At 50.1% G+C, this 21,596-nt stretch overlaps 1 protein-coding gene across 31 annotated transcripts in view; it reads left to right on the top strand.

Annotated features, from left to right (window-relative positions):
- Positions 1 to 21,596, top strand: part of LOC102929380 (C-type lectin domain family 2 member D) — a 48,786-nt gene that overhangs the window by 2,735 nt on the left and 24,455 nt on the right. For 4 of the 31 annotated variants that reach the window (XM_043529011.1, XM_043528997.1, XM_043529012.1 and 1 more), the window contains exons 2-5: positions 191 to 338; positions 1,421 to 1,583; positions 4,085 to 4,640; positions 21,389 to 21,515. In XM_043529011.1, the coding sequence (XP_043384946.1) occupies positions 21,489 to 21,515 (27 nt within the window). In that variant the 5' untranslated portion in view covers positions 191 to 338; positions 1,421 to 1,583; positions 4,085 to 4,640; positions 21,389 to 21,488. Of the gene's footprint in view, positions 1 to 190; positions 339 to 796; positions 905 to 1,420; positions 1,584 to 4,084; positions 4,641 to 12,508; positions 12,810 to 14,954; positions 15,021 to 15,087; positions 15,616 to 17,225; positions 17,367 to 18,333; positions 18,479 to 19,943; positions 20,175 to 21,382; positions 21,516 to 21,596 lie in introns of those variants that run through there. The other 27 variants (XM_043529009.1, XM_043529022.1, XM_043529018.1 and 24 more) reach the window with 25 other exon arrangements.

Genomic DNA, 21,596 nt, shown 5'->3' with positions numbered 1-21,596 from the left:
GTCTGCTCCCTGCCCCAGCTAGTCCATCATTCCTCACCAGAAGAACCGTTAATGTGGATTTTCATAACACTAATCAGCCCTCTCCTTGTTCCCAGGCATTAATGAGCAGTTACATAACTCACAACATTAATATTTAAGGCATCATCTCGCTTAGTGGAGATAAGTTCGTATCTCAGAGTTTGTGTTTCAGGCTGTCTGCAGACTCAGGCAGAAGTCACTGCGTCCGTTATACTCGGGGCAGTTCCTATAGGACTTGCCGGACTGGAACAGATCAGATCCAAGATCCATCTAACCCAGTACCCTGCCTCTGGCTGGTAACCGATGCTTCAAAGGCAAATGTAAGTGCAGCAGGAGATGTGGGTTAATTTGCCCCCCATATTAGGTCATACCTTGGTCTCTAATAGTCGGAGATTGAGCTATGCCCTGAACCAGGAGGTTCGCTGCCACAATTTGTTAGCATTAACTATTGTAATTCTGGAGGCTCTTTTTATGCATAAAAGGGTCCGATCCTTTTTAAATGTTGCAGAATTCTTACAACCGACATCTTCCTGTGGCAATGAGTTCCACAGTCTAATTATGTAAAATTACATGTAACTAGATCACCTAGATCCACTGCAGTCACTTCATCCCAGCTAGTAATCTAGCCAGGAAGGAGTACAGCTGGTTAAGTACTTGCTCAGACCAGCTGGCTGTCTGGGATGGAGGTGAAAAGAAAAGGAGGACTTGTGGCACCTTAGAGACTAGCAAATTTATCTGAGCATAAGCGATGGAGGTGTGGCCACACCAGTTGGAGATCCGGCCCCATTGACTCCAATGGAGCGACACTGACACACACCAGCTGGGGATCTGGCGTTTGTCGTCCTGTGGCGCCGGTGGGGAGAGAATGATTTAAATAACAGCTCAGGTACACACAGCTGCTCTGGGAGAGGAAGCTATGAACCAGCTGCTCTCAGGCTCTGCCAGCAGGGAATGGCTGGGGGAAAGGCGATCTCAGTGCAGGGCTGGTGTAAAAACCACTGAACCGGGGAGAAACTTTTGTTACCTTTTGATGGTGGGTTTTTCTGCGACCTAAAGGGCCAGGGCTCGGACTGACTCAGTGAATGGCTCTCCTGAGCCAGCCAGAGCGGTGCTGTGTGTGTAGCTAAGCCGGGTGTGTAGTCAGTAAACACGGTGATGGGGAACTCCCCTGGGCCTGTGTTGGTGCCACATGCTATTTTGTTGTGCAAAGAGCAAAAGGCACAGCCCAGTCCTTGCCTGGGAGAGTTTATTATCCATCTAGACAAGACAGGAGGAGGGGAAGGTCATGCAGGGAGGGAGATTCCACAAACTCCCAGGGCGATTTATTCCAGTTCTTAGCAGCATGAACTCAATTCCTCACTCGCCCTCCTCCTGCTCACCTGCCCCCCTTCTGTCATCACAGCTCGTTCTCCCGTTGGTTGTTGAGGATGACGAAGGAGTGGGAGGGCGCAGGAGAGAAAAAAGGCAAGAGGGGCTGAAATGCCACCTACCGCTGGACCCTACAGATGCTCGCTGCATGGGGCAGGCCCAATGCATTTAGCTCCCTGCAGCTGCTTGGGGTCAGGGTAAGTGGTGGCTTGTGTCCAGGGGAAGTTGAGGGGGGGTTAGTGGATTTCTTAAAGGAATATGGTTGTTGGAGGCAGAAGAGGGGAAACCCTCCCTTCAACTCCCCCCAAGGGTGTGGGGGAAACATCCGAGAAGGGACTGAGGGTTTGAGATCTGCGGGGAGCGGATCCAAGGGTGGAGAAAAGGGGTGTTCAGGGCGGCGAATTGGCCCAGCCAGGCAAGGGGCAGCCCTCGGCTTGGCGGCGTTTCTCTGGGTCAGGATGACTCTGGAAAGCTGCAGTGGATCAGTTGCAGGATGGCAGGGATCGGTCTGGGGATCAAAGAGCCGGGTGCTGGCAGCTCCTTCCAGCATCGCCGCCCTCCAGCTCAGCTCTGGCCCTGTCCCCGGGGAGTTTGACAGGCGTGACTGATGGCTCAGAGAAAAGAAATGAGTGTGTGGGGGGAGGGGGATGCACAGAGGCCCTGGCATGGGGGCAGAATGGGGGGATCCCTGTGTCTGGGGAGGGAGGAATTTGGGGGCACACAGAGCCCCTGGCAGAGTGGAGGGAGTTGCTTGGAGTCCCCACAATAAAGGGGGATGGGAGCTTGTTGAGGGGGGGCAGGATGGATGCAGGTAGCCCACGGTGTGTGCAGTGAGCTTGGCCTGCGCAGGTTGTGAAGCGTGGGACCCCCGGTGGGGTTCAGGGCAGTGTGTGTGCCTGTTTTCCTGGGGGCAGCGAGAAGGCAGGGGCTGTCACAAGGCCCGCAGAGTTATTTCCATTAGCCAGGTGCCTGCTTTTCTCTATCCAGCTGCCTGGATGTGTCTTCACTGGGCCACACCCCAAATCCCTGGGGAAAGGGAGTGGGGTTCCTGAATTAAGGCAGGGCCGGGGCATCTGTGGGCAGATGGGAGCCAGGGGGCCGCACAGAACAGATGGGCGATCGTGGGTTTGCTGGATCACCTTCCTTCCTATGGGGCCTCCTGCAGGGAGAGCTGCAGCCATAACCAGCCTCCCCCTGCTCTGCTCAGATGGGCTGGGGGAAGGATGGAGGGGTCTCAGCATGGAGGGAAGGAAGCTCCCTTGTTTTGGGACCAGCAGCACTGGGGTGGGTGGAACTGGGAACGGGGGAGGGAAGGAGGCCCCTGGATTTGAGGGGTGGGGCAGGAGGGGAGATCCATGCTTGCTGGGGGAAGGACAGAGGCGGCTCATTCCATGGGGAAGGCAGACAGCAGAGGGGGTCTGGTTTGCAGCAGGCAGGGTGGAGCCGGGCTAAGGGAGCAGGGTGGGATAGGGGCCGGGTGGGGGAGCAGAGGGGAGCGGGGCTGGGAAGAGGAGTGCGATGTCTGTTTGCAACGTGAGGGCCTGAGTCAGGATGCAAAGGGGCTGGAGAGGAGAGGTCAAGGCCCCTCTGCTTTGGGAATACCCTGAAAATCCCCCTCACCGGTGCAGGGGCCTTTCCAGGGCCAGACGGGAACAAGCTGCCCATCCTGTAGTGTGTTTTACGGGCTGTTCCTCTGCACGCAATGCAGAGAGGATCTGGATTGTTTGAGCCTGGCTCAGCTCTCACTGGAGCAGTTCATGCTGTTGGCACTGGAGATCCCTGAATTCAGCCAGGCCAGCAGCTGTTGCCCCGGTAATGTGGCACCGGGCCGGAGGCCTGAAATTTAAGAGGCTGGGCTTGAGGAGGCCAGGGAGGGGGAGAGACGTGCCGTGAACCCCGAATGATTATTCACCTTCTGGTCCGTTTCTAGGCCTTGTGGCCAGGCAGAAAAGCTGGAAAACACGAATCCGAAAGGCTGAGAAGCCAGGAGGCGAACAAACAGAACCCTCCTCGTAACTCCCAGCGGCCGGCGCCACCTTCTCTTTGTCACTGTTTTCAAGATCTGCTCCTGTCTCTTTCTCCTTGCCCAGCATTCAGAGCCATATACAAATCCAGGCCTAATTATCGTCTTGTAGATCTTGCATTGCAATTTGATAGGCGTTCTCCTCTCTCACTCTGCTCACGTCTCTCCATGTACCCCATGCCTTCGGATGCAAAGTGTTTGTCTTTGAGGGACAAAGGCATTAGTGAGAACATGTCAAAGGTCTAAATGCACGTTAATCTTACCAAAAGCCACACCTCTCTCCTAGTGGTTTCTTGTAGATCAAAGCCTAGGGTGACCAGATGTCCCGATTTTATAGGGACAGTCCTGATTTTTGGGATCTTTTCTTATATAGGCACCTATTCCCTCCCCCCCACCCCCCTGATTTTTCACACTTTCTATCTGGAGTCTCAACAATATTAAATGCATCGACAGCAGCTGTTGCACAAAATAATAAATGTTGGCATAATTCATGGTTTTAGAAGCCAGTCTCATGACCGCTGCTCGTGATGTTTGAGCCCTTGTGTTATTTAGGAATACTGAAATGTTAGCAAAGGGTGACGACATTTGCCCTATGTGGGCTGGCTCAGCAGCTGATCTCAAGGGTATGGAGAATTCCTCTCTGTTCCTCATATTGCACATTTCTTGTTCTTGCAGGGGGCTGAAGGCCATATGATCTCTGCAGAAGGGATTGTGATTTGTTACTTAGCAACTACCAATATCCTTGGAGCCATACGAATTAATTAAACGCCACAGCCCCTCTCCCTGAAGAGCTTACAGTGGAAATCAACAAGGAATGGCTGAGATGTAAAAACAAGTGTCCGTGCTTGGTATCCCAACCCAGGCGTACAAACTATGGCTCTGAAATGAGCTGCGTGTCTGTGAAGGAACACAGACGTCATTCGCTTCCAAACCCGCTGTTCCAGCCTTGCCTCTCTGGGGTAGCAGCCAATTTGGAGGTGGGTGGAATTTCCTATTCCAGATGTGCGGAGTTGAGGAGGTGTCTGCTGTTCGTCACTGCAGAGTCTGAGCCTCCCGAATAGGAATGAAATATTTCCTCGCCAAGCAAGCATTATCAGGAGCGTGTTTGGTAGGTAAGGGATAGATCGATGAACTGACTAGCCCAAGGACCTTGTGACGTCATTGCTGGGAATTGAACCAAGACCTCCTGGTCAGCAGATCTGTGCTGTCTCCATCTTTTGTTGGGACTGAGGTAAGATATAGAGGGTAGCCCTAAAGGGTATGTCTACACTGCAATGTAAGCCCAGGGTTCATAGACCTCAACTGAGCAGACCCGGGGTTTGTTAACCTAGGACAGTGGTTCCCAAGCTGGAGTTTGCAAAATGTTACAGGGGGTTCTCGGGGGGGAAAAATTCCCTAATGGCGAACAGAGCTGTCCCTAGGGACCCCAGGCAGCATGGGGCCTGGAGCCCCTGGACTTCCAAGAGCTAAGTAGATCAAAGCAAGCATATCTGTCCGACTGAGGAGATTTAAACTTCAAGACTCCTTAGAAGAAGCGGAAAGGGAGGTGGATATTTTTTGCTGTTTTTGAAATTAAATAGGCAGCTAGTATTGTTTTTAAATTATTATGAAGAACAAGTTTAAGCTCTGTTGTAACATACGTTGTTTGCCTGGACTGCTCAAGACGTGAATGCTCTCTGAGTTGGCTTCTTAAATACCTTCATGCTGTTTCACGTCTGATACTCCTTGATGAAACATAGGAGCCTGGTCTTATAACAGGATTAATCAAAGTGATACAAGCTGCGAAAGTGAGATCTTGGAAGAGTGTTGCCATTTTCATAATGTAATGATTAATAATAGTGTCTAATAAGCATGTCATAAGAACAAATTCTGTATTTTCCAGATCACTGCTTTTAGAATTTATACTCAGGTAATGGAGAAAATCCCTGGAAATATTCATTTTTAAGAGGGGGTTCGCGAGACTTGACATTTTAGTGAAAGGGGATTAGTTGTTAAAGTTTGGGAACCACTGACCTAGGACTTGAGCATCTACACTTATTCAACCCTGGGCCCCACCCCAGGGCTCCAGTGTCTGCAATGCGCCCTGCCAAAATGTGGCCGTTCTAGCCCTTTGTTCGTGATGCAGTGTGGAAAAACTTGGCTGTCCAGAGGACAAAGAACGTCGGCCTGTGGGATTGTGGGATACTATTGGTGGACTCCCAGAGCACGAATCCAGTGGGGCTGCATCTACCCAACAAAGCAATAGGGCTTGAACCCTGGGTCCTGGCTTGAATCCGGTTCAGGCCTTCTACCCCAGTGGAACCCTGGGTTAGCGTGATTTGTGTGTTGATGGAAGAGGGGTTAGCCTTGAGCCTGAGTTTGAACCCTGGGCTTACACTGCAGTGTGGACGTACTAGAACCTGATCCCAAACCCCCTGTTTCTGTTCAGGTCACTGAGTGGTGGGTCCGAGCTCGCAGAACCACAGTCAGTGGGTAACAGCCGAAGCTTGGGCTAGTGGGGATTTGTTGACTAGGGGACTTTAAATGGCTTGTGTTTATAACTAGGCTTGGCAGACGATGATGATGATTTTCATAACTTTGACAGATAATATTGAAGTTTATTTTTAAGCTTTTTTAAAACAGATTTTTATCAATTTTAAATGTTCACAGCTGTGCAAAATTATGGGTTTTAAGCCTTTTAAAAAATGTTTCTGTAAATGCTCGCCGTTGTGGGAAATTAATGGGGGCAGAGGGGGAGCAGAGAATAATTAATGGCAATAGATGTTGAGATTTAAACAGTTAGAGCTTTATAACCTTTAAAACACAAATTGCAACATCTCATGTCAAAACAGACGAGGGAAATACACGTCAGACAAACCCTAATCCGTTCTCAAGCAGCATTTTCCTTACTTTGCCCTTCTGTAAATCTTGATAATTGTGGATGGAAATATTTTGTCGTCCGTTTGTGCACTTGCGGCGAAACTGATCAGTGGCAGATCCAAATCTAATCCTGCCGAGCCTATTTATACTGCATGAAAGGTTCACAAAGGAAAAAAAAAACATCCGCTGAAGTGAGCTGTAGCTCACGAAAGCTTATGCTCTTGATAAAGAAAGATTTCAGAGTAACAGCCGTGTTAGTCTGTATTCGCAAAAAGAAAAGGAGGACTTGTGGCACCTTAGAGACTAACCAATGTATTTGAGCATTATTTTCTTTCTGATAAAGAAAAGAACCAGAAAACAACCCTATAATCATGTAAAGCTAGGCTTCTGTCTTTTTTCTATGCTTATCTGTCCTTTCCCTATGTTTATGGGTAGAAAGAATTTGAACTATGTGTAACCTGTACTCCCCGTTTGGGGAAAGAATTCCTTATACAGATGGGCCTCCATGTTCATACCTCAGGATTCAGAGCAACAGGGGTTGACCGGTTTGAACTGGAAGAGATTCACAAAGTATGTTGAACCAAGCTATAAAAGCTCTACCTTGTTCCTCTGTGTAGGAATTGGTGAGCCCTTCAGCTGTCATACTTGCTAGCATTAAAGTGCCTCATTTTATCTAAGAGTCCTGACTCTGTGTGTGTTTGGCTAATACAGAAGTCCAGGGAAGGCTACCCTCCCAACCCTAGACGGGAGAGAAACCCTTTTTCCCTAACACTCTAATCAATTTGTTCGTCTCTAAAGTGCCACAAGTCCTCCTCGTTCTTTTTATGGATACAGACTAATACGGCTGCTACTCTGAAACCTCACAAAGGAAAGTCCCCTTTCTCCCCAGGTAGCTTTCAGGAGCCTGGAAAATAGGTCCATCGCAGAACATTGTCTGCTTCCAAGTGGGTGAAGAGGGGCACGTGTGTGTGTCTGTGTTGCCCCAGTTTGTGTCCTTGACCCCTGGTGTGCGTGTGTGTGTGTGTATGTGTGGGTTTTTTTCAGTGTCCTCATCTGCTCCCCCCAAAATGTCTCTCTTCCCTCCCCTGCCCTCTGTGTTCCCCTCCATTGTGTCCTCTCTGATTCCTAGTATGTGTGAGTCCCCCCCTGCCTTGGGGTGTGTGTATGTGCCTTTTGCACCCCCCTCTTATGTGTGTGTTCTCCCCAAGTGTGTATTGTAGGAAGATCTCACAATGGAAGAAAGAGGACCAGGTTTCAGAAGAGATCTATATAAATCGGTGACATGAGAGACTCAGGAATCCAAGCCAGCTGTGTGTGTGTGTGTGTCCGTCCCTGGGCAGGGGTGTGTGTGTGTCTGTACCTGCCCCCTACTTTGTTCCTCCTGAGGATAGAGGTAATCCCCTGCTGCGTAGCTCCATTCCAGACATGTGCATGTGAGCCATGCTCTGTAGGCCAATGCACTTTGCTTCTCTGCTTTAAAGAGTCCTTTGTTTGCTTCCCCCACCATGCGGCTTCTAAGAGACCATCTGTCACCCCCCCCCCCGCCCCCAGCATACTAGGACCACAACAATCACTCTGTTTACGTCTGCTCTCACACACCCCCGTTGCTGCTTCTAAACGCCAGACGCTTGGACCTATGGTCATTGGGAGCCGGTGTTAAGCTAAACTGCAGCACACCACTCAGGGCAACCACACAGGGGCTTGTCTCTGTTTAGTTACGTTGGGGTGCCCCTGAGACCTCTTCCCCTCAGCTCCCCAAGAACAACTCTGGGCAGATCGCGCAACTTTCTTAATTGGCATATAGCAAAGCTACTCTGAGCTGACCAAACTCAAGTGTAGGGGGTGGGTATAGGTCATACCACACCTCCCGAAATTACACCGCCAACCTCCTCCTTTATACATTACATTGCATTCATGATACATCGCTTCACATTTTGGAATTGCCTTGGTTCCTTTGCAGGAACCAATCCCTGTACCGCAAGTTCTACCCACGCACTATGTTTGACTTTACTCTTATTTATGCTCCTGACTTCTCTTGTCCTTTGTTTTCTTCTTGTTAACGAATGGTTCCCCATGTGGTCTCCCTCTTATTATAGCTACCTCAGACATTCTCTCTTTTAGCTTACTGTCCCATTTGCTTATCTTAGCACAACATTTCTGCTGCTCTAGTTACCTTCCCTAATCTTGGAGGAGGGGGAGGGACAGCTCAGTGTTTTGAGCATTGGCCTGCTAAACCCAGGGTTGTGAGTTCAATCCTTGAGGGGGCTATTTAGGGATCCGGGGCAAAAATTGGGGACTGGTCCTGCTTTGAGCAGGGGGTTGGACTAGATGACCTCCTGAGGTCCCTTCCAACCCTGATAATCTATGATTGTCTTCCAAGAAACAAGGCCTCCCCCATGTTTCATTACTCATGTTCTGCTACAAGTTATGTTGGCTTATCCCCAGGGTATGTGTGAAATTTTTCACATTCCTCGTTTATTTGCTGCAGCTATTTGCAAATTTGACACCATTTCACCGACTAGTTTGGCCATTTCCCCCCCTTGACTTAGGTGCCATTCACAAAATAGTGGCATGGGGGGTAGATGCTGTCTTACCACTGGACTAAAAGCTCTAGGGGGAGGATGTTCACAGAGGATGGAGCAGAGATTTCTCCGTCCTAGGTGACTGGTTCCATAGCTTGGTGGCTGGGACATTCTCACATGCTCTCTGGCCCAGTGAAGATCTGAGTATAGAATCATAGAATATCAGGGTTGGAAGGGACCTCAGAGGTCATCTAGTTCAACCTCCTGCTCAAAGCAGGACCAATCCCCAATTTTTGCCCTAGATGGCCCCCTCAAGGATTGAAACTCACAACCCTGGGTTTAGCAGGCCAACGCTCAAACCACTGAGCTATCCCTCTCCCCCCGTCATACTTTATATGATGTCAGCAGGAGAGATGGGGAGAATACCCCACAGCCCGACCATCTCCAAGGAGCTGCTCTAACCACAGGGATAACGGTGCATGACCACCTCTATCTTTTTTGTGAATCTAGTCCTGTAAAAAGGCCGAGGAAGAGGGGTCCTGGTGATTCTGTCTCTTCACCGGGGTAGCTGCTGCTGACCTGATCTCATTGGACCCCACCTGCTCCCCAGCCCGATCCCTGGAGCTTCAGTGGCTGCTCCCACCCCTTTCAGGTCCTGGTCTTGTCTCTGCCCCCAGCAGCTGCAAGCCCCCCAGAAACAGATCAGCCCCTGCATATTTGCATTGCAGAAGGGGCGCTCTCGCATGCCCCCTTCCCCTGTGCTGCCATCCCTGCCAGGGCGGGGGCAGGGGGAAGGTTACAGAAATACCTGCAGGAACTAAAATCACTGGGGGGGGTGTGTGTGTGTGTAAATTCATGCAAAACGCTGACGAGGTAAGTGACTCTGGAGAAGTACCATCCCCTGGGAAATTGCCAAAACTGGTTTTGATCGGATTCAGCTGTCTGTTAATTGCTCATTTATCTTCTTCTGCTGCTTGTTTTTTCCTTTGCTTCCCTAGCATCTAACTGCAAACGGCTGTGGGCATGCAAATGTGGTTGCTAGGAGTCAGGCCAACGAATAACAGGTGCATCACATTGCATCCTGTTTCTTGTGCTTTTAAACCAATTCGTTTCACTTTTTTTTTTTTTTTTAGTTTATAGCCTGTTTTTCTTCAGGCAGTGAGTCTGAGTGGGGGTGGGGAAAGATGTTTTAGGCAGACGCTCTGCAGTGGCGGAGACTGCCTGGGTTCCTGGCTGGTCTTCGAAGCACGAGCCAGGCCTGGGGCTGTTTGGCCTCCAAAAGCGGCCAGCAGCCGGTGCATTGAGTCCAGCGTGGACGTCAGCTAGGACAGCTCTGTCTCAAAGTCCTGGGACATCAACAGGCCCCAGTTCCAGACCCGTCCATTGCCATGGGCACTCTGCACATCCTACCCCCACGGAGTTTGGTGCCAGGCTTTGTATCAACATTGCAGGCAGACAGAGCAGCTTGCGGGAATAATGCCGTTTCTTTTGAAGTGCCTGCTGCCGGTTTTCATGCTGTTACTAGGAGAACAGGCTGCTGGGTGGGTTGATCTCGCATCTGACCCAGTTCTTCATGAGAGCAGAGCTCTTTGTTCAGAGACAGGAGCTCTAGGATTCTTTAGCCACTGCATCATGACGCCAGCCTGGCTTGATTTTTAAGCAGCAGGGCAAACAATGGGCCCAGTTCATGCAGCCCATTTATACCAGCGCAGCGGAGACACAAAGCCTGGCACCAAACTGCGGTGGTAAGACTTGTTCATGACAACTGTAGGGTCTGGAACTGGGGCCCATTGATGTCCCACGACTTTGAGACAGAGCGGATCAGTATTTTCGTGAACTGGAGAGGTCAAAAATTGGTTAACCCCCCCCCCCCCCCACCAAATAGCTTTTGTAAAACCCTGGAATTTTTCAGTTAAAAATTGAAAACCAATGGCATTCTGTATAATAAGCATTCAGCCAGAAACTCAGCCAGCCAGACACCTACAATTCTTCATTGTTCCCTGTAATTTTGCAGTTTCCGGAGGGGCAGGGGATTTTAACACCCGTCAAAGAAGAAATTTATTTCGGCTGCTTTTCCGTGGAGGAGGGCTGTGGTATTTCACCACGCTCCGTCTTTCCTTATCTAGCTCTGCAGTTTGTCCCTTCCGGGCTAGAAAATAATCGGTTGTGAGATAGGTTGTATCTACCCCCAGCCGCTGCTGCAGTCAGCCACAACTCCCAACTGCTGTTTTCTGACGGTTCGCCCACAGCGCCCTGAAGCAGGGAGCCTCCAACTGCCTGTTCAATTCGGCAGATGCAGGTGTCATGGGGATTGTTCTGAGACACCCGTTAGTTATGGAGGGAGAGACTAACGCCTGCCTCAGACTCTCCCAACTCACCCGTGTCAGCGCCCCCCGCCCCCGGCAGTGCGGGATTCATCTGCTGATCTCTGGCCTGTACACTCGTGTCCCTCCTGCCCACCCACCAGACACGCACGCAGCCTTATAGACTCATAGACCTGAAGGCCAGGAGGGCCCATCGTGATCATCCAGTGTGACCTCCTGCACCTCACAGGCCACAGAATCTCACCCACCCACTCCTGTGATCCACCCCAAACCTCTGGCTGAGTCACTGACATCCTCACATCATGGTTTAAAAACTTCAAGCGACAGAGAATCCACCATTTTACACTAGTTCAAACCTGCAAGTGACCCATGCCCCATGCTGCAGAGGAAGATGAAACCTCCCCAGGGTCTCTGCCAAGCTGAGCTAGGGGAAAATTCCTTCCTGACCCCAAATCTGGCGACCAGTTAGACCCTGAGCATGTGGGCGAGACCCACCAGACAGACGCCTGGGAAAGAATTCTCTGTCGTACCTCCGAGCCCTCCCCGTCTAGTGTCCCATCATGGGCCATTGGAGATATTTGCTAATAGCAGTCATGGATGGGCCACATGCCACTGTAGGGAACTTCATCGTAACTGCCCCCTCCACCTCCCATAAACTTATCAAGCTCAGTCTTAAAACAAGTTATTTTGTTGTCTGCACTGCTCCCCTCGGAAGACTGTTTCAGAACTAAACTCCTCTGGTGATTAGAAACCTTCATCTAATTTCAAAACTAAATTTATTGATGGCCAGTTTGTATCCATTTTTTTTTTCTTGTGCCAGCATTGGCCCTTGACTTAAATAACTCCTCTCCGTCCCTGGTATTGATCTCTCTCATGTATTCATAGAGAGCAATCCTATCTCCCCTCTGCCTTCGTTTGGTTAGGCTAAACAAGCCAAGCTCCTTAAATCTCCTCTCGTAGGGTAGGCTCTCCATGCCTCACAACGTCCTCGTAACCCTTCTCTGCATCTGTTCTAGTCTGGATTCATCTTTCTTAAACACGGAAAACCAGAACTGCCCACAGTATTCCAGATGAGGTCTCACCAGTTCTTTATATAATCAGAGAATCATAGGACTGGAAGGGACCTTGAGAGGTCATCTAGTCCAGTCCCCTGCACTCAAGGCAGTACTAAGTATTATCTAGACCATCCCTGACAGGTGTTTGTCTATCCTGCTGTTAATAATCTCCAATGAGAGATTCCACAATTTATTCCAGTGCTTAACCACCCTGACAGTTAGTATTGACTAATGGTACGAACACTTCCCTGTCTCTGCCGGAAATATCTTGCCTAATGCGTGGCCTGATCACATTTCTGGCTCATAGGGAGAGGCAGCTGGGCAGGGAGGATGACTATCTACTCAGGGGGTTTAATCGCCTGACTCCAGAGACATGTCCCGTTCGTGGATAGCTAGCGGAGATAGGTGCCTCGCTCCGGCCTGGACTTAGGTGCCAAACTCCCTGAGAGGGCAGGGCTTAGGACACACCCCTCGTTAGCACTGGCTGGAGTAGGCATCTCCCTGCCTAGCATGCTGGCTGGTGTGGCCCCCATTCTACGGCATCTACCTCTCCCCATTCATTGTGTAGGGCGCCGGGGAACCTAACCCAGGCGTGGTGGATCCCGGTGCTGTTCCTGAGATTTTTCTAGGCGTCTGAAAGGTAGGTGTTGTGACTCTCCACAGCATGACACCCTTTGTGGGTCCAGGCCTCCCTGCCTTGAAGAGAGGAAGGATGGTCCAGTCATTAGGACATTAGCCTGGGACCTGAAAAACCTGGCTTTGATTCCCTGCTCCACCATTGATACCTGGGGTGAATCACCTAGGTCCTGATCTTCATTGGTATTTACAAGCCTATTTCCCATTTAAATCAATCTGGTTGCAGTTCCCCGTCTGTCACACGGGGATAAAAGCATTGTCCTACCCTGCAGGGTTAAATGCTTTAAAAGATTAAGAAAAGGAGGACTTGTGGCACCTTAGAGACTAACCAATTTATTTGAGCATGAGCTTTCGTGAGCTACAGCTCACTTCATCGGATGCATGCTGTGGAAATCGCACAAGACATTTTATACACAGACACCATGAAACAATGCCTCCTCCCACCCCACTCTCCTGCTGGTAATAGCTTATCTAAAGTGATCATCAAGTTGGGCCATTTCCAGCACAAATCCAGGTTTTCTCACCCTCCGCCCTCCCACAAACAAACTCACTCTCTTGCTGGTAATAGCCCATCCAAAGTGACCACTGTCTTCACAATGCATATGATAATCAATGTGGGCCATTTCCTGCAGAAATCCAGATTCTCTCACCCCCTCACCCCCCTTCAAAAACCACACACACAAACTCACTCTCCTGCTGGTAATAGCCTATCCAAAGTGACCACTCTCCCTACAACCTGCATGAAAATCAAAGTGGGCCATTCATTTGCAAATTGGATACTATTAATTTAGGCTTAAATAGAGACTGGGAGTGGCTAAGTCATTATGCAAGGTAGCCTATTTCCCCTTGTTTTTTCCTCCCCCCCCCCCCCCAGACGTTCTGGTTAAACTTGGATTTATGCTGGAAGTGGCCCACCTTGATTGCCATGCACAGTGTGGGGAGAGTGGTCAGTTTGGATGAGCTATTGCCAGCAGGAGAGTGAGTTTGTGTGTGGGGGGGTGTGAGAAAACCTAGATTTGTGCTGGAAATGGCCCACCTTGATTATCATGCACATTGTAGGGGGAGTGGTCACTTCGGATGAGCTATTACCAGCAGGAGAGTGAGTTTGTGTGTGTGGTTTTTGAAGGGGGGTGAGGGGGTGAGAGAATCTGGATTTCTGCAGGAAATGGCCCACATTGATTATCATATGCATTGTGAAGAGAGTGGTCACTTTGGATGGGCTATTACCAGCAAGAGAGTGAGTTTGTTTGTGGGAGGGCGGAGGGTGAGAAAACCTGGATTTGTGCTGAAAATGGCCCAACTTGATGATCACTTTAGATAAGCTATTACCAGCAGGAGAGTGGGGTGGGAGGAGGCATTGTTTCATGGTGTCTGTGTATAAAATGTCTTGTGCGATTTCCACAGTATGCATCCGATGAAGTGAGCTGTAGCTCACGAAAGCTCATGCTCAAATAAATTGGTTAGTCTCTAAGGTGCCACAAGTCCTCCTTTTCTTTTTGTGAATACAGACTAACACGGCTGTTACTCTGAAACCTAAAAGATTAAGGTGATTAGAGGCTATTGTAATGGGGTCCATAGATAGAGGAGATGGGACCTCCGGGCACTAGTGCGATGCTAATAAAGGCTTAAATCGGGTTGTGGTGAATTGTGAATCCTCCTAATTAAGAGCCCGTTCCTGCAAACAGACTGTTACTCCCTTGCAGAATCTGTTGGGGGAGCAGGCATTTGGTGCGGTCCCTGGTATTACAGCAGTGCCTAGAGGCCTTAAGCTTAGACTCATAGAAATGTGGAGCTGGTAGGGACCTGGAGAGGTCATCAAGTCCAGCCCCCTGTCCTGAGGCAGGACCAAGTAAACCTAGACCATCCCTGGTGGGCCTTTATCCCGCCTGTTCTGAAAAGCCTCCAGTGAGGGGGATTCCACAAGCCCCCTTGGAAGCCTATTCCAGAGCTGAACTTCCCTTAGAGTTAGAAAGTTTTTCCTAATGTCTAATCTAAATCTCCCTTGCTGCAGATTAAAGCCCATCACTTCTTGCCCTACCTTCAGTGGCCCCGGAGAACAGTTGGTCCCTGTTGTCTGTATAACAGCCCTTTTGTTTAAGACAAATCCAATCAGCATGTTTTGCATAGTCAGTCAGTCTCGGCTCACCCCCGGCCAGTGCCCTCAGCAGCTGGCCGGGTTCTGTGGGTGTCGCAGCAGAACTGAGTCGAAAGGAAGGTATTGTAGGGACTTCCTGTTTTTTGCCGGCGACGTCTTATACCTTGATGAGGGGAGAGCCTGGAGACGCTTGCGGGGGGAAAGGCTGGATATCATTGGCAGTGCAATAGTGGTTTCCTTGGCATGACAAAATAGCAGGTCTGCTAGGAAATGAGGAGCTAAAGAAGAACTGTGACAGGGTGCTAAGCAGAAAACTGCTTCGCCAACCCTCTGTCACTCCAGCTCCAATGAAGGGAAGTGAATTGGAGCTGGATAGACCACCTGGCCCTGATCGGGGAACTTGAACGGCTGCTGCCCCAGCAGGCTCCGGCTGCGTAAGAGTCCCAGGGAAGAAAGCCAGGGGGGAAGCTGGAAAGAGGAAAGCTTCGGTAGAGGGAAGGCAGTGAGGGGAAGCAGAGAGATAGCTTGGCCTCTCTCTCCTGCTGGTGGACTGCAAGAAGGGGACGACTTGTATGGTGGAAAGGTGGTGGAAACACAGCCTGTAAATAAAAGCACCAGGTGGGCACTGCACCTAAAGGTCTCTGTGACTTTCTCAGCCCAGCGAGGGCAGGAGCCAGGAGGGCCCTGCAGGGACTCTGTTACATGAACCTTCAAGGTATGTGTCTAATGCTGTAGAGGAGCGGGAGCCAGTGGGAGAGACCCGAGAGGCGTCTAAGCTGGCAGGGTAATAAACTCTAAGGGTAACCGTCACTGGAGGTTTTTAGGAACAGGTTAGATCAGCCCTGATAGGCGTCTGTCTAGGTTTACTTGGTCCTGCCACAGAGCAGGGGGCTGGACTTGCTGAGCTCTCGAGGTCCTGTCCAGCCCGACATTGCTGTGACTCTGTGTTCTTAGCAGCCACGTTGTGAATAAAGTGGAGAAGGGGTGAGCTCTGTTGTGAGTGTGAGAGAGCTGGGGGATGGAGGGAGGGAGGGACGGAGGGAGGAAGGGGGGACAGTGTGGGAGGAAGAGAAAATTGCTTCTCTTTGGGACCTTAAAGCGAGCGTAGGGAAAATTGGCATCAATATGAAAGATGCTTTATGCTGCCAGAGTAAACATTTTATATTTAGTACCCAGAACGGTGTGTGCACTAAAAACAAAACCCGCATCAAAACAAAACGCTCCCCAGCACACCCTATTCTGTTCCCCTCCAGGGATGGGATGAGATGAGAGAGGGAACGAATCTCATGTCACCGACAGGTGCTCATGTAATGCAGCAATGAGGAGGGGAAAAGAATAGAATTTATATGGCAGCATCTGGAAACTTTTTGGGATCAGAGCCCCTTTGACCTGGGAGTTTTACAGATAGAGTTAAGTCCCTTCCCCGAAGAGCTTGCAGTCTGAATAGACACAAAACAGACCAGCAGCTGGGGCCTTTGCTAGAACGGGCATGTGAAAATAGTGAAGAATGGGAATAGCTTTTTAGTGATGTGGTTGGTTGTGATTGGTTGCAGTCTTGCACAGGTGTGTTACTTACATAGTTAAGTTTAATGCTGCAGCTGCTGTTTGGTCTGTTTTTACCCCTAATAGTTTTAGTTTCATTCTATTTATATGATGCGAAAGTTCCCCAATTTATTCTGTGCGACAGGCCCGGCTCTGTTTTAATCACCAACCGGGGAACCAGGGGGCATAAATTTAGGGCTACGCACACCCCTCAATACACAGCGAGGGTCCCGCTAGCGTCCGGGGCAGTCTGCAAGGCGATGAAGGGGAAATCTGTTCTTGATGAAATAACAGAATTCTGAGTTATGATCGTTTCTGTGGTTCCTTGTTCCGGCTCACTCCCTCATGTGTGGGTGCCAGGCCACCCATGGAAAAATGATTACAATTTTTTTCCCTGTGTCGACAAGGCCTTTATCACAAGGCCATCCTCTGTCTCCGATAAGGCCTCAAGGGCATCAGCTGCTACCCTGGATGCAAGGAGGCTCTGTTCCCCCTGGTTAGCTCAGCTGTGCGGGAAGAAGGGATATCGGGTGCTGGGCTCTTTGGAAAATCCGACTCCCGGGGTGAATTCACTTTATTTGCGGCGGCAGCCCATTGCCGACTCCTTCAATTTGTGATCCACTTGCATCCCCAGCTCCTTTTCAGCAGTACAACCCCCGAGCCAGCTATTCCCCAGTTTGTAGGTGTGCGTTTGATTTTTTTCCTTCCCATGTGCCGTACTTTCTGCTTATCTTTACTGAATTTCATCTTGTTGAATTCAGACCAATTCTCCTATTTGTTAAGGTCGTTTTGAATTCTCATCCAGCCCTCCAAAGTGCTTGTGATCCTCCCAGCATGGTGTCAGCTGCAAATTTTACAAGCACCTGAGACTGGACCCTGGTAGACGCCTCTAGATCCATGTAGACCTTCCTGCCCTGAAGCTCGGTGAGATGGGTGGGTCTCCGAGCCCGGGCGACAACATTTACATGGCAATTTTTAGCGCCATCGCACAAACCCGAGTCTGTAGTCCCAGACTCAGACTTGCTGCCGTGGGTGTTGTTTTGCCGTGGAGACTGTGTGTGTTGCATCTGCCCATGGCCAGATGGGGTTTATAGCACATGATGAGAAAAGAGAAGGAAGAGAGTTAAAGTCTCGCTGGGTATGGTAGGAGTTTGACTTACGAGCGGACACTTGAAGGCTGCCCGACTCCCCTGCAGCTTTGGGAGCGTGGCCCAGACCCGGGTGTGTGTTTGCAGCAGGCTAGCATGTCTGGCTCAACAAGGCAGGGTGCTGGAGTCCCAAGCTGGCAGGGAAAACGGGCTCCGAGGTGAATTCAGCACATCAGGTGACAGTCCCAAGGGGGTCTCTGTGACCGAACCCATCACAAAACCTACCTTTAAGAAGGGGAAGAAAGAGGACCCAGGGAATTATAGATTGAAAATGTGGTCAACCCTTCCTCCCAGTCTGGCAGTGAACCAGTGAAAAGCACTCTGTGCATACGGTCTTTCACCCAGTTGGGCACCCACCTTATAGCAATTTCATCTAGACCATGCTTCCCAAGCTTGCTTATGACAGTGTTTATGTGGGGCTGTGTCAGAAGCCTTACTCTCATGCTCCCATGACTGGAAGTGGAAGTTAGCCAAATTCAGGCTGAACATAAGACGTATATTTTTAACAGGGAAGGGAATTAACCACCAGAACAACTTACACAGCATCACAGTGGAATTATTTTGGGGACACGTCTCTGGCTTAGAGAGAAGAGACTCCAGTCTTTCTCCACCCTGAGTTTGTATCAGCTTAAACTTTGGAGGGGAGGAGGGGGGAGTTGCTAATTAAAGCCCAGTTCTGCAAACAGACTCGCTCCACTGAAGGAGCATGAACTCAACTGTCATTTCCGTTGTTTGCATTACAGCCCTGCCTAGGGGCCCCATTGTGTGGGGGCCTGCACAGGTGGTACCTGCCCTACCCGACCCACAGGCTCAAATTGTGGCAACAGTCGAGAGGCATGACAACAAGTCATGACAACAATGTAGCAACCGGTGGACGAAACAGATGGGGCAAGTGCAACGAGCATGATGTACATAGCCGGTGATCATCACAGCTTGTCCCTTGCCTAGTAACCGTGCCTCAGCTCTGAAATCTCTATTGAGGGGACAGAGCTGGGGGCGCGGAGTACCCCTGCCGGGGGGGGGGGGGGGCGTTAGTGACAGTCATTGAGTATTTAGCCCTGTTTATTAGCCTGAGATGAAATTTGGGAGTTTGTTTGCCTGTTTGACTTTTGATCTTCTGTATGTTGCATCTGCCCATGGCCAGATGGGGTTTATAGCACAAAATGAGACAAAAGAAGGAGGAGAGTTAAAGTCTCACTGGGGATGGTGGGAGTTTGACTTACGAGCGGACACTTGAAGGCTGCCTGACTCCTCTCCCAAGCCAAGGTCAAGCAACCAGTCGGGAGGGGAGAGACGGGTCTGCGTCGGGGACGGATGGACAGGGGAAGGCATAAGAGAGGCTAAAAGCCAAAGAAACAGCGACCCTGGCCAAAACATACCCTCACTCCTTACCCCGTACGAAAAGAAGTGGTGATGAAGCCCCCAGACTCCCGATCCTCCAAAACGGAACATGACCATCAATTGTCAGGGGTCGGACCTGGGCAGGCACTACAGGTCTGATTAGGCCTGGTAAAAAAGAGGAGGGGGAAAGGGAATAGCTCTGCTGGTGTGCGGATCTGTGATTGTGTTTGCTTGGTAACCCCAATAAGCATTGTGCTTGCACTCGAGACTGTGGCCTTCGGCGTTTAGTCTGCGTGACCGGAGCCAAGGGAGGGCAAACGGCCAGGGGAAGTTGCAGGAAGGGCCTGCAGTGGGGGCGTAGAGAAAGGTGGCATCAGGAAGCCTGTGGGGCAGGGGCAGGCTATGGGGAGATCCAAGGAGCCCCTGCTGGGTGCCATGAGGCCAGTCAGCACATGCTACCAAGTACCATTCCCCTTAGTAATGTCACAACACTGAAGGCCCAGAGGGGTTTGTTATCACAGCCGGCTCGAGCCTAGCGATCCACACTGCAGAACAGCCGCTGACCCACCGGCTGAGTTCACTGACCGCACAGAGACGGGCAGAGCAGAGCGTTTGTGCCCGGTGACTTGCCCTAACTGGAGGTCCCTACTGCGGTACGAGCTCCGGCCTCCGCAGCGCTCGAGCTACGGGTCCTCCCCCAACCCCAGCGGGGCGGCTGGCTCTTGGTTACGGCACCGCTTCACTCGGGCTAGAGGTTTGGGGGTGTGCTCGGGAGCTGGCTCTGGAGCAACGCTCGAGCGGCACCTCCAGCTAACCCGGCGGCAAGGACAAGTCCCCAGAAGCAGAAGAAAAGCTGCCACAGCCTGGAGATTTTTATGGCTAGTAGCAAACATTGGTATTAAGTACAGAGGGCGGTGTGTGCATTAACACATCCCTGCTGTGATAAATGAAGGGGGATAGCTCCCTTTGATGGCCAGCCAGTGAGCCGTAAAATCCCTCTTGGTAGCTGTTTACTTGCTTTACCTGTAAAAGGTTAAAAAGTCCTCCAGGAAAAGAAAGTGGGCACCTGACCAAAAGAGCCAATGGGAAGGTAGAACTTTTTAAAATAGGGAAAGAAATTTTCCCTTTGTCTATTGTTCTCTGGGCTGGAGGGACAGAGCAGCCAGGCTATAAGCAGCTTAAGCCAGGTATGATCATAAAGCGTCAGATTGTGCCTAAAACTACTCATCTGAACTCCAAAAGTGTAAGTAGATCAGCGTGTTTAGCTAGACACGATCAGGGTTATTTCTTTTATTTTTTATTGCCTTGTAGACTCTGTGCTAACTTCAGATGCTTTTGTTTGCTTGTAACCTTTAAGCTGAACCCCCAAGAAAGTTAGCTGGGGTGCTTATTTTTTGTAATTGTTTCTTTTAAGATCTAGGAAAATGCCTAAGTCCCAGATGTATTTTTGCCTTTTTGTTTTTAATAAAATTTACCTTTTTTAAGAACAGGATTGGGTTTTTGGTGTCAGCAGAGGTGTGTGCCTGTTGTCTGATTAGCTGATAGCCACAGCTGATTTCCTTTGTTTTCTTTCTCAGGTCTTCCCCGGAGGGGGGTTGGGAGTGAATTGGCATGAGGGTACCCCACAGGGAGGAATTCCCAAGTGCGCCTTCCTGGGTTCAGAGGGGGTTTTGTTGCATTTTGGTGGTGGCAGCGTTGACCAAGCCAAGGTCAGAGAGAAGCTGTGACCTTGGGAGTTTAATACAAGTGTGGAGTGGCCAGTATTAATTTTTTTAAAAATCCTTGTGGGCCCCACTTCTGCACTTTGCGTGACAGAGTCGGGATTCAGCCTCGACACCTGCCAAGACAAAACACTCCAGGGCACTGGCAATTCACCCCCTGGGCAGAGGGCAATGGAGTATAAGCCACCCATGACAGATGTTCATCTCCGAGCCTGGGGCCACACACTGTGGTACTGAAAAGAGCCATGTAGACGTTCCTGCCCTGAAGCTCCATGAGAAGGGCGAGTCTCCGAGCCCGGGTGGCAACGTCTACATGGCAGTGTTTAGCGCCATAGCACAAGCTCGAGTTTGTAGTCCCAGGCTCTGAGGCTCGCTGCCCTGTGTGGTGTTTTGCAGTGTAGACCTACCCTGGGTTATTATTGAGCGCCTGGAACCTGCCCACTTTGCAGCGATGATTCAGGCGAAATCATCTCGGAACTGTTAGCGATTATCTTCAAGAACTCATGGAAGGTGGGCAAACGTAGGACCTATCTTTAAAAAGGGGAAGAAAGAGGACCCAGGGAATTATAGACCAGTCAGTCTAACTTTGATCCCTGCAAAGGGACTAGAACAAATGATTAAACAATCGGTTTGTAAACCCCTAGCCTAAAGGATAACAGGGTAATAAGTAAGAGTCAACATGGATTTGTCAAGAAAAAAATCATACTAACCCAACCTAATTTCCTTCTTTTAACAGGGTCACTGGCCTAGTGGAGAAGCAGGAGACATGATACATCTTTATTTTAGTAAGGCCTTTGACCTAGTCCCACGTGACATTCTCACGAGCAAACTGAGGAATGTGGTCTAGACGAAATTACTATAAGGTGGGTGCACCACTGGTTGAAAGATTATACTCAGTAGTTATCAGTGGTTCGCTGTCCAGCTGAGAGGATGTGTCTAGTAGG

This window comes from Chelonia mydas, chromosome 14 (assembly GCF_015237465.2).
Source record: "Chelonia mydas isolate rCheMyd1 chromosome 14, rCheMyd1.pri.v2, whole genome shotgun sequence".
NCBI classification, from domain to species: Eukaryota; Metazoa; Chordata; order Testudines; family Cheloniidae; genus Chelonia; species Chelonia mydas.
The sequence above is the reverse complement of the archived record's forward strand: the minus strand, read 5'-3'. Positions and strand labels throughout refer to the sequence as shown.